Source organism: Pinus tabuliformis, chromosome 1_1 (assembly GCF_031772625.1).
Source record: "Pinus tabuliformis cultivar Carrire ecotype Pingquan chromosome 1_1, CPIR1, whole genome shotgun sequence".
Lineage (NCBI taxonomy): Eukaryota > Viridiplantae > Streptophyta > Pinopsida > Pinales > Pinaceae > Pinus > Pinus tabuliformis.
In genome coordinates, this window is record NC_142297.1 from 766,390,004 (window position 1) to 766,409,326 (window position 19,323).

At 36.0% G+C, this 19,323-nt stretch overlaps 1 protein-coding gene across 1 annotated transcript in view; it reads right to left on the reverse strand.

Moving 5' to 3' along the window:
• Positions 1-10,530, reverse strand: part of LOC149216274 (UPF0548 protein At2g17695-like) — a 52,439-nt gene extending 41,909 nt beyond the window's left edge. Inside the window, exon 1 of the mRNA XM_089389889.1 lies at positions 10,388-10,530. Coding sequence (XP_089246015.1) covers positions 10,388-10,530 — 143 coding nt within the window. The remainder of the gene's footprint in view (positions 1-10,387) is intronic.
• Positions 10,531-19,323: the final 8,793 nt, after the last annotated feature.

The following is a 19,323-nucleotide window of genomic DNA, read 5'->3' on the forward strand; positions in this document are numbered from 1 at the left end:
TAGAGCTATCATGGAGTGGCTAGATCCTAGGAACATGGATGAGGTCAAATAATTCATGGGATTAGTAGGTTATTACATGATGTTCATTAGGAACTTATCACAAATTTCCTATCGTATTACATCTTTGCAACGAAAAGGAAAGAAGTTTGAATGGACGAAGAAGTGTGCAACTAGTTTTGTGTAGTTGAAGCATTTGCTTACAAATGCTCTAGTCATGAAGATTACAGATCCCGACTAAGAGTTCGTGGTATGTACAAATGCTTATAAGAGGGGACTTGGTGGAGTTCTGATGCAGGAAGGACAAGTGGTATACTATGAGTCAAGGAAGTTGAATGAGCATGAGTAGAACTATGTGACTCAAGATCTTGAGTTGGTAGTTATTATTCATGCCTTGAAGGTGTGAAGGCATTACCTTCTTGCAGGTTTATTCTAGTGATCATAGTGGACTGAGGTACTTGTTTGACCAGCCTAATCTGAATTCCAGGAAAGCTAGATGGTTCGCTACCCTCAGTGACTTTGATTTCTAGATCAGATACATCAAGGGAAAGGAGAACATGATTGCAGATGCTCTTAGTAGGAGAGTGCATGTGAATCATATTGCAATAGTGAGTTCTTATCGTATGGATTTACAGGAGTGGACCTTGCATGCAAGACAACATGATGACATGTACCAACAACTGAGGCACATGTTACAACAATAATGTGAAGGCGATAGGGATGAGGTGTATCATCTTACAATAGATGGCTTGGTCAGATTTCAGAAAAAGATTTATGTGCCAGATGAAAATGAGCTCAAGAAGCTTATCTTCATGGAGTTTCATGTCAAGCCATATTTAAGTAACTTAGGATATTAGAAGACATTAAAAATAGTTAAGAAGTTCTATCATTGGTTGAACTTGAATAAATAGGTGGTTGAGTTTGTTGCGAGATGTTTGGATTGTCAATTAGTAAAAGCAGAGTGTAAGCATCCAAGTGATTTATTGCAAACGATTCCGATTCTAGAGTGGAAATGGGAGGTTATTTCATGAACTTCATTATAGGTTTGCCGAGGACATCAAAGCAACATGATTCCATCATGGTTGTGGTTGACAAATTAAGTAAGGTAGCTCACTTCATTGCAGTTAACTCTACGAATTTAGCTAGTGAGGTAGCTTATATCTTCATCAGGGAGATAGTGAGGTTGCATGATGTTCCCAAGAATATCATATTAGATAAAGATGCCAAATTAACTTCAAGATTTTTGAAGGAGTTGTTTGCAGGTTTTGGGATAGAGTTAGCTTTCAGTACAACTTATCGTCTACAGACAGATGGACAGACAAAGAGGGTTAACATGATTCTTGAGGACATGTTGAGGATGTATGTCATGCATTAGTAAAGGAAGTGGGAAGAGTATATTCCACTGGTATAGTTTTCATATAATAATGGGTGTCATGAGTCCTTGAGGATGAGTCCATTTGAGGATATTTATGGGCGGAGTTATAATAATCTTATCAACTGGAGTGATCCAGTGAATAGGGTATTGATTGGACTAGACATGTTGACAGAGATGGAATATGAAATGCAGGTTATTAAGAGGAATTTAAAGACAACACAGGTTAGGCATAATAGTTATGCAGATCAACACAGGGCACCCAAGGAGTTTTAGGTTGGGGAGCATGTGTACTTGCCCATCAAGCCCAAGAGGAGCTCCTTGAGGATTGGGTCATGTTCCAAGTTGGAACCTTGGTATTGCAGGCCTTTTGAGATCCTTGAGAAGATTATTCCATTTGCCTAGTGACTTGCAATGCCTCCAACAGTGAAATTCCACGATGTTTTCCATGTTTCATTTCTTAAGAGATATGTATAGGATGTTGATCATGGGATTGACTAGTTTGTATTATAGGTGGAACGAGAGGGAGAAATCTAACTATAACCACAATGCATATTAGCGGAAATAACTCATGCTCCAGAACAAAGCAATCGAGCAAGTTAAAGTGTAGTGGAAGCACTGTTGAACCTTAGAATTACCGTCTCCTTGACATTTTTTCTCACCTTTTTCTCTCATTTTCTCGTAAGCCTACAGACCCAATCAATGATAAATGCTAGGTTTTGTCTTAGGGAAAACATTAAAATGATCGCCATATTATATTTTTATGTTCTTGCTATTTTAATAGATTTTTTAAAATTAGCTACAAAACACATCCTATTGTGCAACTAACTGTGGATTTTGTAGCTACTCTCATGGTTTGGTAGGTTCCAGGTGTCATATGAAGAACTGGGCCACATGGGCATTTCTAGAATCATCTCCACATGGATTCTATCCTGTTCACTCGATCCAGATTGACGGAAAAGAAAGCCTAAGATCATGGTCAAAGATGGAGTCAAAATACATTATCTAGAAGCAGTAGGACTCTTGATTTTCTCTTTTGTAGCTAATCAAGAGTAACAATTATGTTGAAGATTTAATTCAAATTAGCCACCTGTAGCTGATCAGAAGTTAAATAGTCCTATTACAATTCGAATTAAGCGACTTGTAGCAAATTTTTCTCATAAACAGTCATGTTAAATTTAATTCAAATTAGCCACCTGTTGCAAGTTTTTCTCATAAATAGTTATATTATTTTCCTATAAATATCGGTTGCATGCAACTGAGAAGTAGTTAGAAGTTAGAAGGAATTACATGTTAAGTTCAGGCTTTTTGCTGATACTCTGTATTCAGACTTCGTTTTGTTCATAATAAAATTTTTATGTTGCCAATGATTGTTTAAAGTGCATCCTTAACTAGCTAGAATTCCAATCACATCAGTTCCAGAGGGCCCCTGCACTGAAGGAGGTTTTTCATTTGTCGTTTTTAGTTCAATTTCCATTACTCTGTTTTTAGCAAATCTATTTTCTAAATTAGGATGATATTTCATTTCAGTTTTTTTAATCGATAGCATAATGATGAATCACAACTGTGCAACCTTGTTTTTCTAAGACTTTTTGCGGAGAAAAACGACTTTGTTTCCAAATTGAATTAAGATTGAAGTAATAAGAATACACAGTTGCCTAGTTTTCCTACTGTTTTGTCATTCATTTTCTTAGAACAGAATTGTCAATTAGCTGTGTTAATAGATGTTTTCAAAATCCATTTCAAGATGATGATGATCCTAAACTAAATGGTTAAATGTATAATTCATACATTGATTGAATTTACTCATTACATTGTTATTTTCCTAGGAACTTAGGAACTAAGGTATAATTGATTTCTTACACAACACTTTAAGACGGTAATGCTTCACATTTGAATGTTGGAGAAAGTCAAAAATACATTAGTTGTTTACAATTAGTTTTACATGCTTTTAACTTTTTTCTTTCATATCCTCACTTAGTTGCATCACTAATATTCCAAAAATCATTTCAAGGAGACTGATTTAATGATATTCCAAAATTGAATGGTTGAATGTTTAATGAATGCAATTACTGAGTTACCTTCTGCATCAATTTCATTCTTGGTTTTAAGAATTAGATCCATAAATTAGGACTAATGGTAAGATGAGGTAGATGCTCTGTTTTTATTAGGTTCTAACTAGCCAACAGTTCTTGGTCCATTTTTAGGAAATTAGATTAACTTAGGAACATTTCCTTTCCTTTAAAATTCATTAGATTCACTTAAATTTTCTCATAGTTTCAGGTTGTACATTCTTAGACATCAAAGAACAGAAACCCCCCAAAGACAACATAAAATACAAAAAAACAAAGTAAGAAAAAGGTTAACTAAGCACATATAGTGCACCACACTTGATCGGCTTACAAACCTTGGTTGATAATTTATGCAAGCAATTTAGGACACTAAATTGACTAAACATTTTGGCGTTGTTGCCAGGGAAGTGTAATTAGGTAACTTCATCTCTTACATCCAAAAAAAATGATATGAGTAGAGAAAGAGACTTTAGGGGTAGATTCATAGCTAGAAGCAGGAGTTTAATTCCTACAACACCACTTACTCCACCAAGACTAAGAAGAGATACACCTCCATCTCAAACTCATATTCCTAGCCATAGACCTCCTGAAGTTCTAAGGTCAGAAATCCAATCAAGAGGATCTCCTACTTCATCTACTGAGGCAGTCCTAGAGGAAGAAAATCTTGGATCTCCAACAAAAGGAGTAGCCTTTTTCACCTCTACAGGGGAACATATTTTAGTTGAATAATTAAGAATACCTAGTGGAGAGGGAGAAGTAGAACCTTTCTTCCACATACCATTGATAGAGGAACCAGAGGAAGAGAAATTAACCTTGCAAGTTGAATCTTATATTAACTCTGAAGAAACTATAATGGCAGGAAGAGAAGAAGAAGGAGAGGATGGAGAATTTTCACTATTTGGAGGAGGAGGAGATAGAGGAAGAGGTAGAGGAAATAATGGAGAAGGTAGAGGAAATAGGGAAGTTGATAATTCTTTTGGATTCCCTATAGTTGATGAAGAAACAGATGCCACAATGAAAAATATCTCACCTTCTGTCCTCCCAAATTTTCATGGATTAAAAAGTGAAGATCCTGAAACCTTTTTATTTGAATTTGAAGTCTTGTGCAGAACTTATGATTATTTACAAGACTCTTAAAAACTCAAATTGTTTCCTTCAACATTGAAAGGAGTTGCTTTAAAATGGTTCATGGGATTGGTCAATCAGTCTATTAGAACATGTAATGACATGAAGAAAGTGTTTTTCGACAAGTATTTGGATTATTGCATGTTGGTGGCCTGGTTGCAGGCAATATGGAAAGCCTCTCAAAATTGGCTACAATCTCTTCAATATCTGGTCGAATTTCTCCTTCATACTCTATTGACGTATCAGTCATCTATAGGTACATGGGTTTTTCTCCAGAATCAGTCCAACCTTTATTATCAGTGCTATTTTTATTACAAAGAGTCCCTTATCCTCTACCAAGGCTGTAATTCCAAAGGAATTACCCAAAAACACTAGCAACACTTTAAAACTGAGGAAACAACATTTCCCATGCGAAATACACAATTGGCGTGGATTTTGTTCCAAAGGAACAAAATACACTATCGGTGCTTAAACACCATTGTCATGACCTTTAAACAATCTTAGTGTTAATTCCAAAGGAATTACACTATCGGGCGGTAATATTCAAAGTCCTGCCTTACATGCAATATACACTATTAGTGGTTTATAATTGGGCTTTCAACCACTCTTACCTCCGATGCGATAACACGTGCTCTTGGCAATCGTTATCGGTAATTTTGAAAGACCACAGAATAGATTCCTCCCACTTCAACTACGCGATGTGACAGTCCTTGTGGACCTGAAACTTATCAATCCTATTATGTATTATTTCGGTTCCGGAATGTCGGGGTTTTGGACTTCGGCGGCTCCAAGGGACCTTCCTACTCCACTTGCGATTCTCCGATGCGACAATGGTTCATACCCGATATGGGTGTGAACCAAATTCAATAGAATTTCAGATCCGGAACTTTGCTCTGGCGAAGTGATTTCCACAATTTCTTTGTGTGAAACAGAGTTTGACTGCAAACTCTATCAAATGACTCAAGGAGCCTGCAATCGCCGATATGAAGGAAAACTACCCAACAGGTCCACGCTTAAGTGTTCATAGGAAAACAACAATTGAATCACCATTAATAAACGTGGAAAACAACAGAATCAGAACTGATACATGCATAAAATATCAGTTAACAGAGAGTCATTAATTCCGATGAACAGAGAGAGATTTTCCTCAAATGATAATGCTTCCAGGCTCTGAACTTCCTATGAGAGTCTCGTTGTTTCTTATTTATAATTAATAGATAAATCCTTCTCGGCTATTATCCTTTAGAAAAGCATGCTTTTACGTAGAGTGATTTAGAGCGTAAAGCTTTGTTACAGTTATCCATAAGCAATGATTTTAGCATGATTTATTCTTAATTCTATTCTTATCCTAAACTAGGAAAGCATGGAAATTGTTGGCTAAAGGACCCCACTCCCTTGCCTATAGGATTTTTTGGATTTTTGGAATATATTTGAAGACTTTTCCCTCTAAGTCACATGCTCCTGCATCAGCCTCCTGAGGACAAAAATTCTTCATGGGCTCCTGTCCATGAGTTCATCTACAGAACTACCTAGTTTCTGTAGCATGTCTTCTGTAACCCAAGTAGCTTTAGCGATCGACTGTCCCTTCCATTTTACTAAATATTGGAAGTAATCTCGTCCCCTTGTCTTCTTAAACACCTTCTTGTCCATAATTCTTTCTGGCTGCAAATTCTTTGTGGTGGGTAACTGTTTTACCCAATCAATCTCTTGGGTATCTTGATCTTGTGCTGTATCATTCGCAGTTCCACTCTCATACTTGTACAGGTCTGCAACATTAAAAATTGGTGATATCCCAACATCAGGGAGTAACTCAATCTCATAGGAATTTGCAGAAAACTTTCTTAAGACTCTACATGGCCCAATTTTCTTGAACTTCAATTTGTTATACTCCCTCTTTGGAAATCTCTCTTTTTGAGATGTGCTAAGACCAGATCTCCAACTTCAAAGTTCACTCCTCTTCTCGTCATATCTGCTCTGGTTTTATACTTAATTTTGTTGTCCTGTAGCTGTTGTTTTACTTATTCACGTATTGCTTGCATTTCTGAAGCAAAATCTTCACCCTCTGCACTTTTCATCTCTTCTTTTCTCAAGTTTCTCAACTCGGATATTCCTCTTTGATGCATTCCATAAAAAAATATGGAATGGACTCTGTCCTGTACTCCTGTTAGGTTAGTCATTATATGCATACTCAACTTGTGCTAACACTTGATCCCATTGCTTTGGATGTTCTGCAGTAAGGCTCCTTAAAAGATTGCCTAAACTTATGTTCACCACTTCAGTTTGTCCATCAGTTTGTGGATGATAGGCAGAACTGAAACTTAATTTAGTTTCCAGCTTCTTCCATAGTGTCCTCCAGAAATGTCCAACAAATTTGGAATCCCTGTCTGAGACAATACTTTTAGGCAATCCATGCAATCTTACAACCTCCTTAAAAAACAAGTTAGCAATGTGAGAAGCATCACTAGTTTTATAACATGGAATAAAGTGTGTCATTTTTGAAAATCTGTCCACTATAACAAAAATTGAATCATTACCTCTTTGAGTCTTTGGTAAGCCCAAAACAAAATCCATACTTACAATATCCCAAGGCCTATCTGGAATTGGTAATGGGATATACAAACTTGTGTTTTGGCTCCTTCCCTTTGCATACTGGCAGACTTTGCAAGTTCTCACATACTTCTCCACTTCAGATTTCATTTTCGGCCAGAAATAAAATCTGCTTAACTGTTCACGAGTCTTCTCTATGCCAAAATGTCCTACAAGTCCTCCACTATGTTTCTCTTTGATTAAATTCTCTCTCATTGAACAGTTTGGTATGCACAACTGATTTTTCTTAAATAACAATCCATCTTGTAGGAAGTAATCCAACCATCTACTCCTATCCATCAAAACAAGATTTTTACAAGCCTCAAATGCCTTTTTAAAATCTGAATCGGTCTCATACAATTCCTTAAGAAAATCAAAACCCAACACTTGGATTTGACTCTCTTGAAACAATACATTTCTTTTACTTAAGGCATCTGCAACTTTATTCAATTGGCCATTTATATGTTTCAAAACAAAATGGAAACCTTGGAGGTACTCTACCCATTTAGCATGTTTCTAGCTGAGCTTTGGCTGCTGCATTATAAACTGTAGTGCATGGTTATCTGAGTAAAGAATAAATTCTTTTGACATTAAATAATACCTCCATTTCTTCAATGACTGCATAACTGTGTAGAACTCCTTATCATAAGAAGAATACTTCCTTTTTGAGTCATTCAAATTTTCACTAAAATGGGCTATTGACCTATCTTCCTGGCTTAAAACACCTCCAATTGCTTCTCCGCTGGCATCACACTTCACTTGAAAAGGTTTGTTAAAATCAAGCAGAACCAAAACAGGCTTTTCAGTGATTTTCTTCTTTAACAGCTGAAAGTTCTTCTCTGTTTTAGTGGTCCATCTAAATGGCTATTTATCCTTCTTTATGGTCTCAATAATAGGTGCACTAATCTTACTAAAATTCTTGATGAATTTTCTATAAAAGCTAGCAAGACCATGAAAACTCCTTACCTAAAAAACGCTCTTGGGTGAAGGCCATTCCATGATTGCCTTGATCTTTTCTAGATCCATCTTCAGCCCTTCAGCAGATATAACAAAACCCAAGTACAGTAGTTCTTCTTTCATGAATGAACACTTCTTCAAATTTAACAGTAATTTTTTTCGCTGCAGCCTTTGTAAGACATAATTCAAATGCCTCATATGCTCCTCCTTAGACCTGTTGTAAACTAATATATCGTCCATATATACTATTACAAACTTACCAATGAACTCTTTAAGAACTTCATTCATGAGCCTCATAAATGTACTTGGTGCATTTGACAACCCAAAAGGCATTACTCTCCACTCATACAGTCTCTCATTTGTCTTAAAAGCGGTTTTCCATTCATCCCCTTCTCTTATTATTATCTGATGATACCCACTTTTAAGCTCTAGTTTTGAAAAATACTTTGCTCCACTCAAGCAATCCATTAAATATTCAATTCTAGGCAAAGGAAATCTATACTTGATTGTGATTTTATTGATGGCTCTTGAATCTGTACACATTCTCCAGCCTCCGTCTTTCTTTTGACTCAGCATTGTCGGCACTACACAAGGACTCAAGCTTTCTCTGATCAGCCCTTTGTCAAGCAATTATTGCACTTGCTTTCTAACCTCTTCATTTTCTGTAGGAGTCATTCTATAAGATGCTTTGTTAGGTAGGCTTGCTCCAGGAATCAAATATATATGATGGCTGATTCTTCTAATGGGTGGTAATTCATTAAAAAAATCATCAACAATAATATCACAATATTTCTCCAACATTTCTTGAATTTCAATGGGTAAATCAGAAACTTTAGTAGAAGTCATTATTACCTTGGGCTTGCAAATTATAACAAAATTTACCTCATTTTCTTCAATCTGCTTCAAATATTCCTTTCCTCCAAGTAAAAGAGTTTTTAGATCAGTCTTCTTTCCTGGTACATCTTCTTCTTGCAGAGGCAACAACATATGATTGACACCATCCTTTCCAAACTTGTAGGTGTTTCTTTTCCCATCATGCATGGCTCCTCTGTCATATTGCCAAGGTCTTCCAAGCAATATGTGACACACATCCATTGGCATCACATCACAAACAATTTTATCTTTATACTTGCCCACCTGAAATTCCACTTCACATTATTCATTCACTAACAGTTGATGTCCCTTTTGCAACCATGACACCTTGTAAGGTGTTGGATGTTTCATTGTCTTCAGCTTCAATTTCTCCACCACTTCTGTAGAGACCAAATTATCAGTGTTGCCACTATCAATGATCATCTGGCAACATTTCCATTGTGCTTTACACACTGTCTTGAATAAAGTCTTCCTTTGTGATGGTTCAGCCATTTCCTTTGTTGGTCTGAGAAGAACTTTATTTACTACCAAAGATTCTCCTCTCTCTGGTATATTTTCTTCTTCTGCTATTGTTGTTGCTGGTGCTTCTCCCTCAGCTTGAGCAACAATGGAATTCCTTTGATTTGTTTCTACATTCTCTGGGCACTCAATAGCTCTGTGTCCCAGCTTATTACATCTGTAACATCTTATTTCTCTTCCTCTTCCTCTGCCTCCTCTTCCTCTAGAAAAACTCCCTCTGCCTCTTGCATCACCTCCTGTGGGTGCATGTTGGGTTGAGCTGCCGCTAGCTCCATATTTAGGTGTTGTAGATCTTCCTCTACCACCTTGACTTCCCCTTCCTTGGAAAGTACCTCTCCCTCTGGTAGACTGCTTCCTCATGAGTTTTTCTTCAGCTTTCAGTGCTATCTGATAAGCTTATTCTACTGTTTTAAGAGACAACAGACTTATCTCATCTTGACTATCCATCCTGAGACCATTCATATATCTAGCCACCTTCTCATCTGTATCCTGGGCTTCCCTAGCTCTTATGCTTACCTTATAAAACTCCTATGTGTATTCTTTCACTGTCAAAGTTCTCTGTCTAAGATTTTGCATTTGTCTAAACAAGGTTTGCTGATAATTACTTGGTAGAAACTTACCTCTTAACTTTGCTACCATCCTGCTCCAATTCTTGATTGGTTGTTTGTCAAGTCTCTTCCTTTCTGCCTACACACCATCTCACTAAAGCGCTACATGGCCTCTTAACTTGGTGACAACAAACTTGACTTTCTTCTCATCTTCTGTTTCTTCATAATCGAAGAATTTCTCCATGCCATTAATCCAGTCTATTAATTATTTTGGATTCAATCCTCCTTCATATGTTGGAACCTCGGTCTTTGGCTTGGCCGTGGATCTCAACACTGACTGAAAGGACCTCATCTTAGGAGTAACTGCTACAACTTCCTCCTCTACAACTTCAATATGAGGTTCACTAACATCTCCATCATCCAGATTCTTTCCTGTTGTTAAAGCATCCAATCTAGCTTGCATCTGTTGCACAACTTCCATTACTTCAGCGTTTGTAATAGGTTTTCCTCTTCCACCACATCCTCATCCTCTTCCAAATCTGAAAGCCATAGTAACCTTCCTTCTCCTGCTTTTGAGATTCAATCCAATGTCAGATGGCTGCTCTGATACCACTAATGGTGGCCTAGTTGTAGGTAATATGGAAAGCCTCTCAAAACTGGCTACAATCTCTTCATTATTTGGTCGAATTTCTCCTTCATACTTTATTGACATCTCAGTCATCTATAGGCACATGGGCTTTTCTCCAGAATCAGTCTAACCTTTGTTATCGGTGCTATTTTTATTACACTGAGTCCCTTATCCTCTACCGGGGCTATAATTCCAAAGGAATTACCCAAGAACACTAGTGGCGCTTTAAAACTAAGGAAACAATGTTTCCCATGCAAAATACACAATTGGTGGGTATTTTGTTCCAAAGGAAAAAAATACACTATCGACGCTTAAACACCACTGTGACGGCCTTTAAACAATCTTAGTGTTAATTCCAAAGGAATTACACTATTGGGCGGTAATATTCAAAGTCCCGCCTTACATGTAATATACATTATTAGCGGCTTATAATCGGGCTTTCAACCACTCTTACCTCCGATGTGATAACACGTGCTCTCGGCAATCGCTATCGACAATTCTGAAAGACCACACAATAGACTCCTCCCACTTCAATTGCGTGATGCGACAGTCCTTGCGGACCTGAAACTTATCACCCAGTTATGTATTATTTTGGTTTCGGATTGTCGGGGTTTCGGACTTCGGCAGCTCCAAGGGACCTTCCCACTCCACTTGCAATTCTCCGATGCAGCAATTGTCTGGACCCGATACGGGTGTGAACCAAATTCAATAGAATTTTAGATCCGGAACTCTGCTCTGGCTAAGTGATTTCCACAATTTCTCTGTGTGAAACATAGTTTGACTGCAAACTCTATAAAATGACTCAAGGAGCCTGCAATTGCCGATATGAAGGAAAACTACCCAACAGATCTACGCTTAAGTGTTCATAGGAAAACGACAATTGAATCACCATTAATAAACGTGGAAAGCAACAAAATCAGAATTGATACATGCATAAAATATCAGTTAATAGAGAGTCAGTAATTCCGATGAACAAAGAGAAATTTTCCTCAAATGATAATGCTTCCAGGCTCTGAACCTCCTCTGAGAGTTCCGTTGTTTCTTATTTATAATTAATAGATAAATCCTTCTCAGCCATTATCCTTTACAAAAGCATGCTTTTACATAGAGTGATTTAAAGCATAAAGCTTTGTTACAACTATCCATAAGCAATGATTTTAGCATGATTTATTCTTAATTCTATTCTTATCCTAAACTAAGAAAGCATGGAAATTGCTGGCTAAAGGACCCCACTCCCTTGCCTGTAGATTTTTTTGGATTTTTGGAATATATTTGAAGACTTTTCCCTCTAAGTCACATGCTCCTGCATCACATGCCTATCAATCACAAAGATGAAGTGTTCAAAATGATGCAAAGAGAGGATGAAAATTTGGAGGATTTAATTGAAAGATTCAACTATAGCTTAAAAAGAGCAAAAATGGATAACTTAGATCAAGATACTTTAAAAGATCTTTTATTAAAAGCCACTAGAGATCAGTGGATAGACATCCTTAACATGATGGGGAAGGGAGACATCTCTCAACTCCCATTAAGTGACATTGGAGAATTATGTGTTCATCTCTCAAGAGGAAAGTCCAAAACTGGGAAAGGTCCAAGAGATCCTTCTCTTGTTAGAGTGAATAAATATACATCTGGATCAATGAGTAGGGCAGAAATTGGAAACATGCTTGATGAATTTAAAACAGATATTCTAGGGAGCCTTAGTGAACAGATAGACACCCTTAAGTTACAAAACAAGCAGAAAGCTGAGACTGATGCTTTAGCTATTTTCTGTCCCAAATGAAAAAAGAAGCATGCTTTAAGAGAATGCCCTTTGGATGCAAAAATCATAGAGACTTGTGTGATTTTTTCAGAAAACCATGAGACCAAAAGTTGTCCTTCAATTCCTGGTCTTAAGGTTATTTTTCAAGAGGAAACAATTTCAAATCCAACAGAATCTCTTTGCTTTGTCTCTAGAAGACCTTGGCAGGGGCAACAAAACTAGGGTTTTAACAACCAAATGTATATTCAGCCCCCACCAAATTGGAATTCTTGGCAGCAACCTTGGCCTCAATCTCAATCTCAATCTCAACCTTGGGCTCAAGGAATGCAAAATCCCTATGGAAGATTCTCTCCATACTATCAATATCCTCCATCATATCCAAACTATCCTCCCCAACAAATTCCTCAACAAAATCAACAGCCCCAACTTCAAAACCAAAACCCTCAACTTTCACTGCCATTCCCACAGAGACCAAATCAGTTACCTGCCCAACCATTACCAAACCCCAACAATAAAAATCCTCAGAATACCTATATGGTGGAAGGACAACAATTTCCAACTTATATGATCACTCATTTAGATCTCAATGATATCCAACTGAGATCTGGTAGGATATTAGAAAAGAAAAAGCCTTATGTAGTTATTCAAGAATAAGACAATTCTGAGGAAGATTCTCTATAGCCAAATAAAAGTTTTGAAGGAACATCTCTTCAAAACCAGAATACTGAAAATGAGAAATAGAAAGAACCAATAAACTCAACTCCTATCATAGAGCAACCACCAATATCCACTTCTACACCTCCTTTTCCTCAAAGATTACAAGTTGACAAAGGGGTAGAAAAACATACTATGTTGCCTAATTATGATTTTCTAGATGAATTGAAAAATGTCTGTATCAAAATCCCTTTGTTACAAGCCATTAAAGAGATTCCAATTCTAGCCAAAATAATAAAGGAATTACACATGAAGAAACTAGGAAGAAAAACAAAAGAAGTAAAAAGAATTCAACTGGCAGGAAAAATAACAGACATAATGATGGGAAAAATTGCCATACAAAAATATGTAGATCCAGGAAGTCCAGTTGTAAAAACATATATCAATGGATTTGAAATTCGAATACATTGATTGATTTAGGAGCAACAACAAAAATCATGAGCAAACAAACCATGGAACAGCTCAAACTTCCTAATCTTCTTTATACACTTACACTACTGCAATTGGCAGACAGATCTGTAATCAAACTAGATGGTGTGTTAGAAGATATTTCAGTGTCCTTAGACTCTTAAGAGTACCCTATTGATTTTATGATCTTAACCCCAAATAACAATCTAGGAGGACATCCACTTATATTAGGAAGACCTTGGCTAGCTACAACTGATGCTTTCATTAGATGTAGATCTGGTGATATGCATATCTCTGATGGTAATTCAACTAAGAAATTCACTCTATATCCTCCAACAAGAACAATCACAGAGATAGATGATAAGGAATGGATTGATGATGAAAATGATATTCAGCCTCTCTTTACTATTTCAACCATTAGTGAAGATAGTCAAATCTTAAGTATAATGGAAAATTTTGAATCATCTTCATAATATGAACATGATCAATTTCAAGAAAAATCCAATATTGAATATTTGTCATCTAGGCATATGTCTCTTTATTCTATGGAAGAATTTGGTAGGTCTACAGTTGAAACCTTTCCAGGAAAAACATTGAACATAAACAAAAACTTAGAAAAATTACAATAGGAAAAGCTAATCAAAACATTACAACAACATTCTTTTGCATATGCATGGGAATACACTGACATGAAATGAATTAGTTCTAAGACTTGTATATATCACATCTACGTTGAGGAAAATTGTAAACCTATCAGACAACCTCAAAGAAGGATGAATCCAAATCTTAGGGAAATTGTGAAAGGGGAGTTGCAAAAATCGCTGAATGTAAAATTCATTTACCCAATTTCAGACAACCAATGGGTTTCTCCTCTAGTGATTGTGCCTAAAAGGAATTGTAAATGGAGAGTATGTATTGATTATCGAGAATTGAATAAAGCTACCCTAAAAGATCATTTTTCTTTGCCCTTTATAGATCAAGTGTTAGATACATTAGCAGGTAAGAAATATTTCTCATTTTTGGATGGTTTTAGTGGTTACAATTAGATTCAGGTAGCACATGAAGATCAAAATAAAACTACATTTACCTTCCCATGGGGAACTTATGCCTAATAAGTACTCCCTTTTGGATTGTGCAATGCACTTGCAACATTCCAAAGAGTAGTACCAGGAATTTTTTCTGATCTAATACATGATTGTGTAGAGGTGTATATGGATGACTTTACAATTTATGGGAATACATTTGAAGAAGCTTTAGAAAATTTGGAAAAAGTTCTTAAAAGAAATAAGGAAGCAAATCTTTCAGTAAACCATGAAAAATGTTTTATGATGTTTACAGAAGGGAATGTTTTAGGACATCACATTTTAGGAGATGGAATTAAGGTTGATAAATCTAAAGTTGAAGTCATCTCTAAATTATCAATTCCAAGTTGTCAAAATTATATTAGAAGTTTTCTAGGATTCACAGGATACTATAGAAGGTTTATAGAAAATTTCACTAAACTAGCATCCCCACTCTTAAAATTACTCACCAAAGATTGTGAATTCATTTGAAATCCTAATTGCCAGTTGGCATTTGAGACTTTAAAAGCAAAATTTTTTGAAGCACCCATCTTAAGAGGTCCAAATTGGAAACTACCTTTTCACATTTCAACAGATGCTTCAGATACAACTCTGGGAGTTGTATTAGGACAAAAAGATTTGATCCCCTATGCCATCTATTACACAAGCAAGAATTTGACTCCCACTGAGTTAAATTACATTGTAACTAAAAAGGAATTCTTAGTTATTGTTCATGCTATCAACAAGTTCAGACATTACATAATAGGTTATGAAACCTTTTTTCATATAGATCACTCTGAAATTAAGTACTTAATGAATAAACCTATTACTAATGGTAGAGTTACAAGATGGTTATTACTCCTGCAAGAATTCAACATCACTGTTCTAGATAGACCTGGAAAACAAAACACAGTTGCTGATTTCTTGTCTAGAATTCAAAATATCAAAGATGACACTCTAGTTGAAGATAAATTTCCTGATGAATATCTTTTTGCAGTAACTACTCAGACCCCTTGGTTTGCAGATATTGCCAATTACTTAGTCACAGGAAAATTATCTTCACATTTGTTTCCTAAGGAGAAAAGAAAAATCATTCAAACAAGTGCAGGTTACTCATGGATTACTAATGAATTGTATAGAACAGGTCCAAATATCATGATCAGGAGATGTGTTCGAGAAGATGAAATGTTTGAAACTTTTAAGGCATGTCATGATGAACTTTGTGGTGGACACTTTGTTGAAAAGAGGACAACCTATAAAATCCTTCATTTAGGATATTATTGGCCCTCCATCTTCAGAGATGCAAAGAATATGTCAAAAGTTGTGATAGCTGCCAAAGGGTAGGAAACCCTGCTCCATTGGATGAAATGCCACTACAAACTCAGGTACTCATTGAACATTTTGAAAAATGGGCCTTGGATTTTATTGGAACAATTAATCCTCCATCTAAACAAAAGAAGTATATTTTGGTATGTAGCGACTATGTCACCAAATGGGTAGAGGCTAAAGCGTTACCTTTTGCTAATGAAAAATCTGTAATTAATTTTCTTTTTGAGGACATCTTCACTCGTTTTGGTGTTCCAAGAGAAATTGTGACAGATCAATGATCTCAATTTACGTCTAAAATGGTGGAAAGAATTGTGGAAGAATACAAGATCAAACATAGAAAGTCTACTCCTTACCATCCAGAAGAAAACGATCAAGTTGAATCTACCAATAAGGTGATTGAAGGAATTCTCACTAAGACTGTACATCTACACAGAAGACATTGGGCAGAAAGGCTTCCTGAAGACTTATGGGCCTACAGAACTACATGGAGGAACACAATAGGACATACTCCCTATGAGCTTGTTTATGGGAAACAAGTCCTGTTCCCTATAGAGTTTCAAATTAGAACCTTCAAGATGGCAGTCCAATTGGGACTGGATTTATCAGAAGCATAGAAAGATAGATTGGAGCAACTCAATGAGCTTGATGAAATCATGCAAGATGCAGTTCAAAGAACCAGTTTAGTTCAGCAACAAAGGGCTAAATGGCATGATAAGTATATCAAGGAGAAGAAGTTTCAAGCAGGGGATTCAACACTTTTGTTCGATTCAAAATTCAAAGTTTTTCAAGGAAAGTTTCAGACTCATTGGCTTGGGCCATAAGAGATTGAAGAAGTCTTTAATAATGGAGCAGTGAGAATAAGGACAATAGATGAAAGAAAGGTACCTCTTCTTGTGAATGTTCATCGGTTGAAGATATATCATAAGCCAATTTCAAGAGAGGATTTTGTCAAAATTTTCCAAGATAACACTAAAATGAAGTTGGTGAAGAGAAATTCTTATTCTCCACTTAGTTTTTCCTTGTATATATATATTTATAAAATAAAAACAAAAACATAAAAAATAAAATAAAATGTATAAGTATGAAAACCAATTGTTCATTGGCATACTTATACAAGAAATACAGGGTGAAAATCAGAGATTTTTGACATCCTATATTTTCCATTTTCTTTTTGTAATAGGTAGTGACATAAAAGTTACATTCATTTGCGGTTCCTAATCTGCAAATTCATTTCATTTCATTCCATATCACTCCATTTTTATTTTTCACATTCATGTTCCATAGCCATACTTCATTTTTATCATGTTCTGTAGCTAATTCCACTATGCAGCTAATTTGATTCTGCAACCATATCTCATTCAACAACTCTGACATAATTATACAACTTCCAAACAAATGATGATTGCAGGGAATTGAAGAATCTTATTTTTGAAGACTAATATGCTAAAAGGGTATTTGTGGATCAACATCAAAGAAAACAACAAAGGAAAAGGTTAAGTTCTAAAAGGTAAAGTGCAAAAATTTATTTTAAAAGAGCAAGGTTAAAACATAAAGCATATATAATATGGATATTCATATGTTTCCTTGATGAATCATCATTTGATTTGATTGCAATCTCCATCATACAACATATCTGCCACATCCTCCATATTTTGTCACATAACGGTCCATAATTAACTCCTTCGTTGTTATTAACGGTCATGACTACGACGTGACATACTTGTCCACATTTTTCCAAAACCCCTACCATCTACTTATTTCATACAAACTCGTAGTTCCTTTCACCATATTCACAGTCAATTCATTTCATAAAACCAGGAAAGGTAATTTTGAAGGTTGAGAACTCTGCATAGTAGAAGGCATGGGGCTAATTGTCAGATCAGAACCAGTAGGAGCAAAGTACATGGAAGCATACCCACAGCTCAAAGAAATGTTGCAGAAAGTTGGATGGCTTAAATTCATCGAGAAATTTGATGGTTTTCATAAGGAGATTAAAAAATCCTTTGCTCAATATTTTGATGGCACAGAGGTAGAAATTGGAGATATTAAGTTTGTAGTGATTGAGTCATTCATAACCGAGGCTACAGAACTTTCAAGGCATGGTTAAAGATGGTTCAAAAATAAGGAGTTCCACAGTGAATCATGGAAAGTAATACTCAAAAACCCAGGTATGGATGTCTCTATTTTTTAGAAAAGGAATTCCCATTTCAGCTCTTAAAAGTAAGTGGAGGAACATGCTCTTGATATTACAGAAATTTATCACCTATGAGGGGAGATTTGGTTGCATGTTTTTCTACCATATCCATTTACTGATGAATTTCTTAGAAAATGGAGAAATTAATCTTCCTTTCTTCCTATTAAATAGTTTACGAAGGATGGCCTCAAATGTGCAAAAGAAAATAGAGTTCATAGATACAACCATGTATAATCATGGGTTGATAAAGATATTGATTTAGTTTCATTTAAAAAGCATAGGAGATACCTGGGAGAATTTCCTTATTAGAAATCATTTCCAAGAAGCACCAGAGTCACCTAAAGAAGATAATGTCAAAAGAAGCAGAAGAAAGAAGACTGGTATAACTATTGAAAACAAACCTGAGTCTTCATTATAGAAAGATGATGAAAAGTTAATCTCCGAACAACTGACAGAAATTAGGAAGCAAATCAAGGCAAGAGGGAAGATAAGAAAGGAGAAAAAGGTCACAAATGAGGAGAATGTAAGTCCTCCACAACTTAGAGGAAGCTTTAGGCTCCGAAGTTTGGTAAAGAAAACATCATCAAAAGGGACAGAGTTTATAAATTTAGATGAGGAAACCCCAGAAACATCCCCAGTTAAAATCTCTTCTACACACAATCCTAAAAATTCTCCTGTTCATCATTTTGAAGGTAGCCCAAGGGAAGATATCCAGGCATAGACCCAGTGCAACAACAAATATATGATTATATAGAATCAATGGAGAAGAGAAGTGCCTCAATGAACCCAAAACCTTTTGTCAATACACAAGAGCCTCTAATTGATACTCTCAAACATGAAATTTATGAATTAGAGATATTGAACAGACATATCAAACAAGAGAATGAAACCTTGAAGGAACAAAATAAATTGGACAAGGCAATTCACGATAATACCATTCTGCATCTAGGATTGTAGTATAAGAAAAATAGGAAATTGAAAAGAAAGAATAAGATTTTGAACAGAACAATGATTAACTTTAAATACAAGCTTCTTATGAGAAAACCCAGAATGACAATCACTTCAAAGAAGAGCAAAAGAAGGAAATTGGATGTACTAACAGAGGTGTCTGAGCAAATGCATTAGGGAGCAAGAACTCACATTTTTGGCAAATTGCATGAGGACATGCAATGATTTTG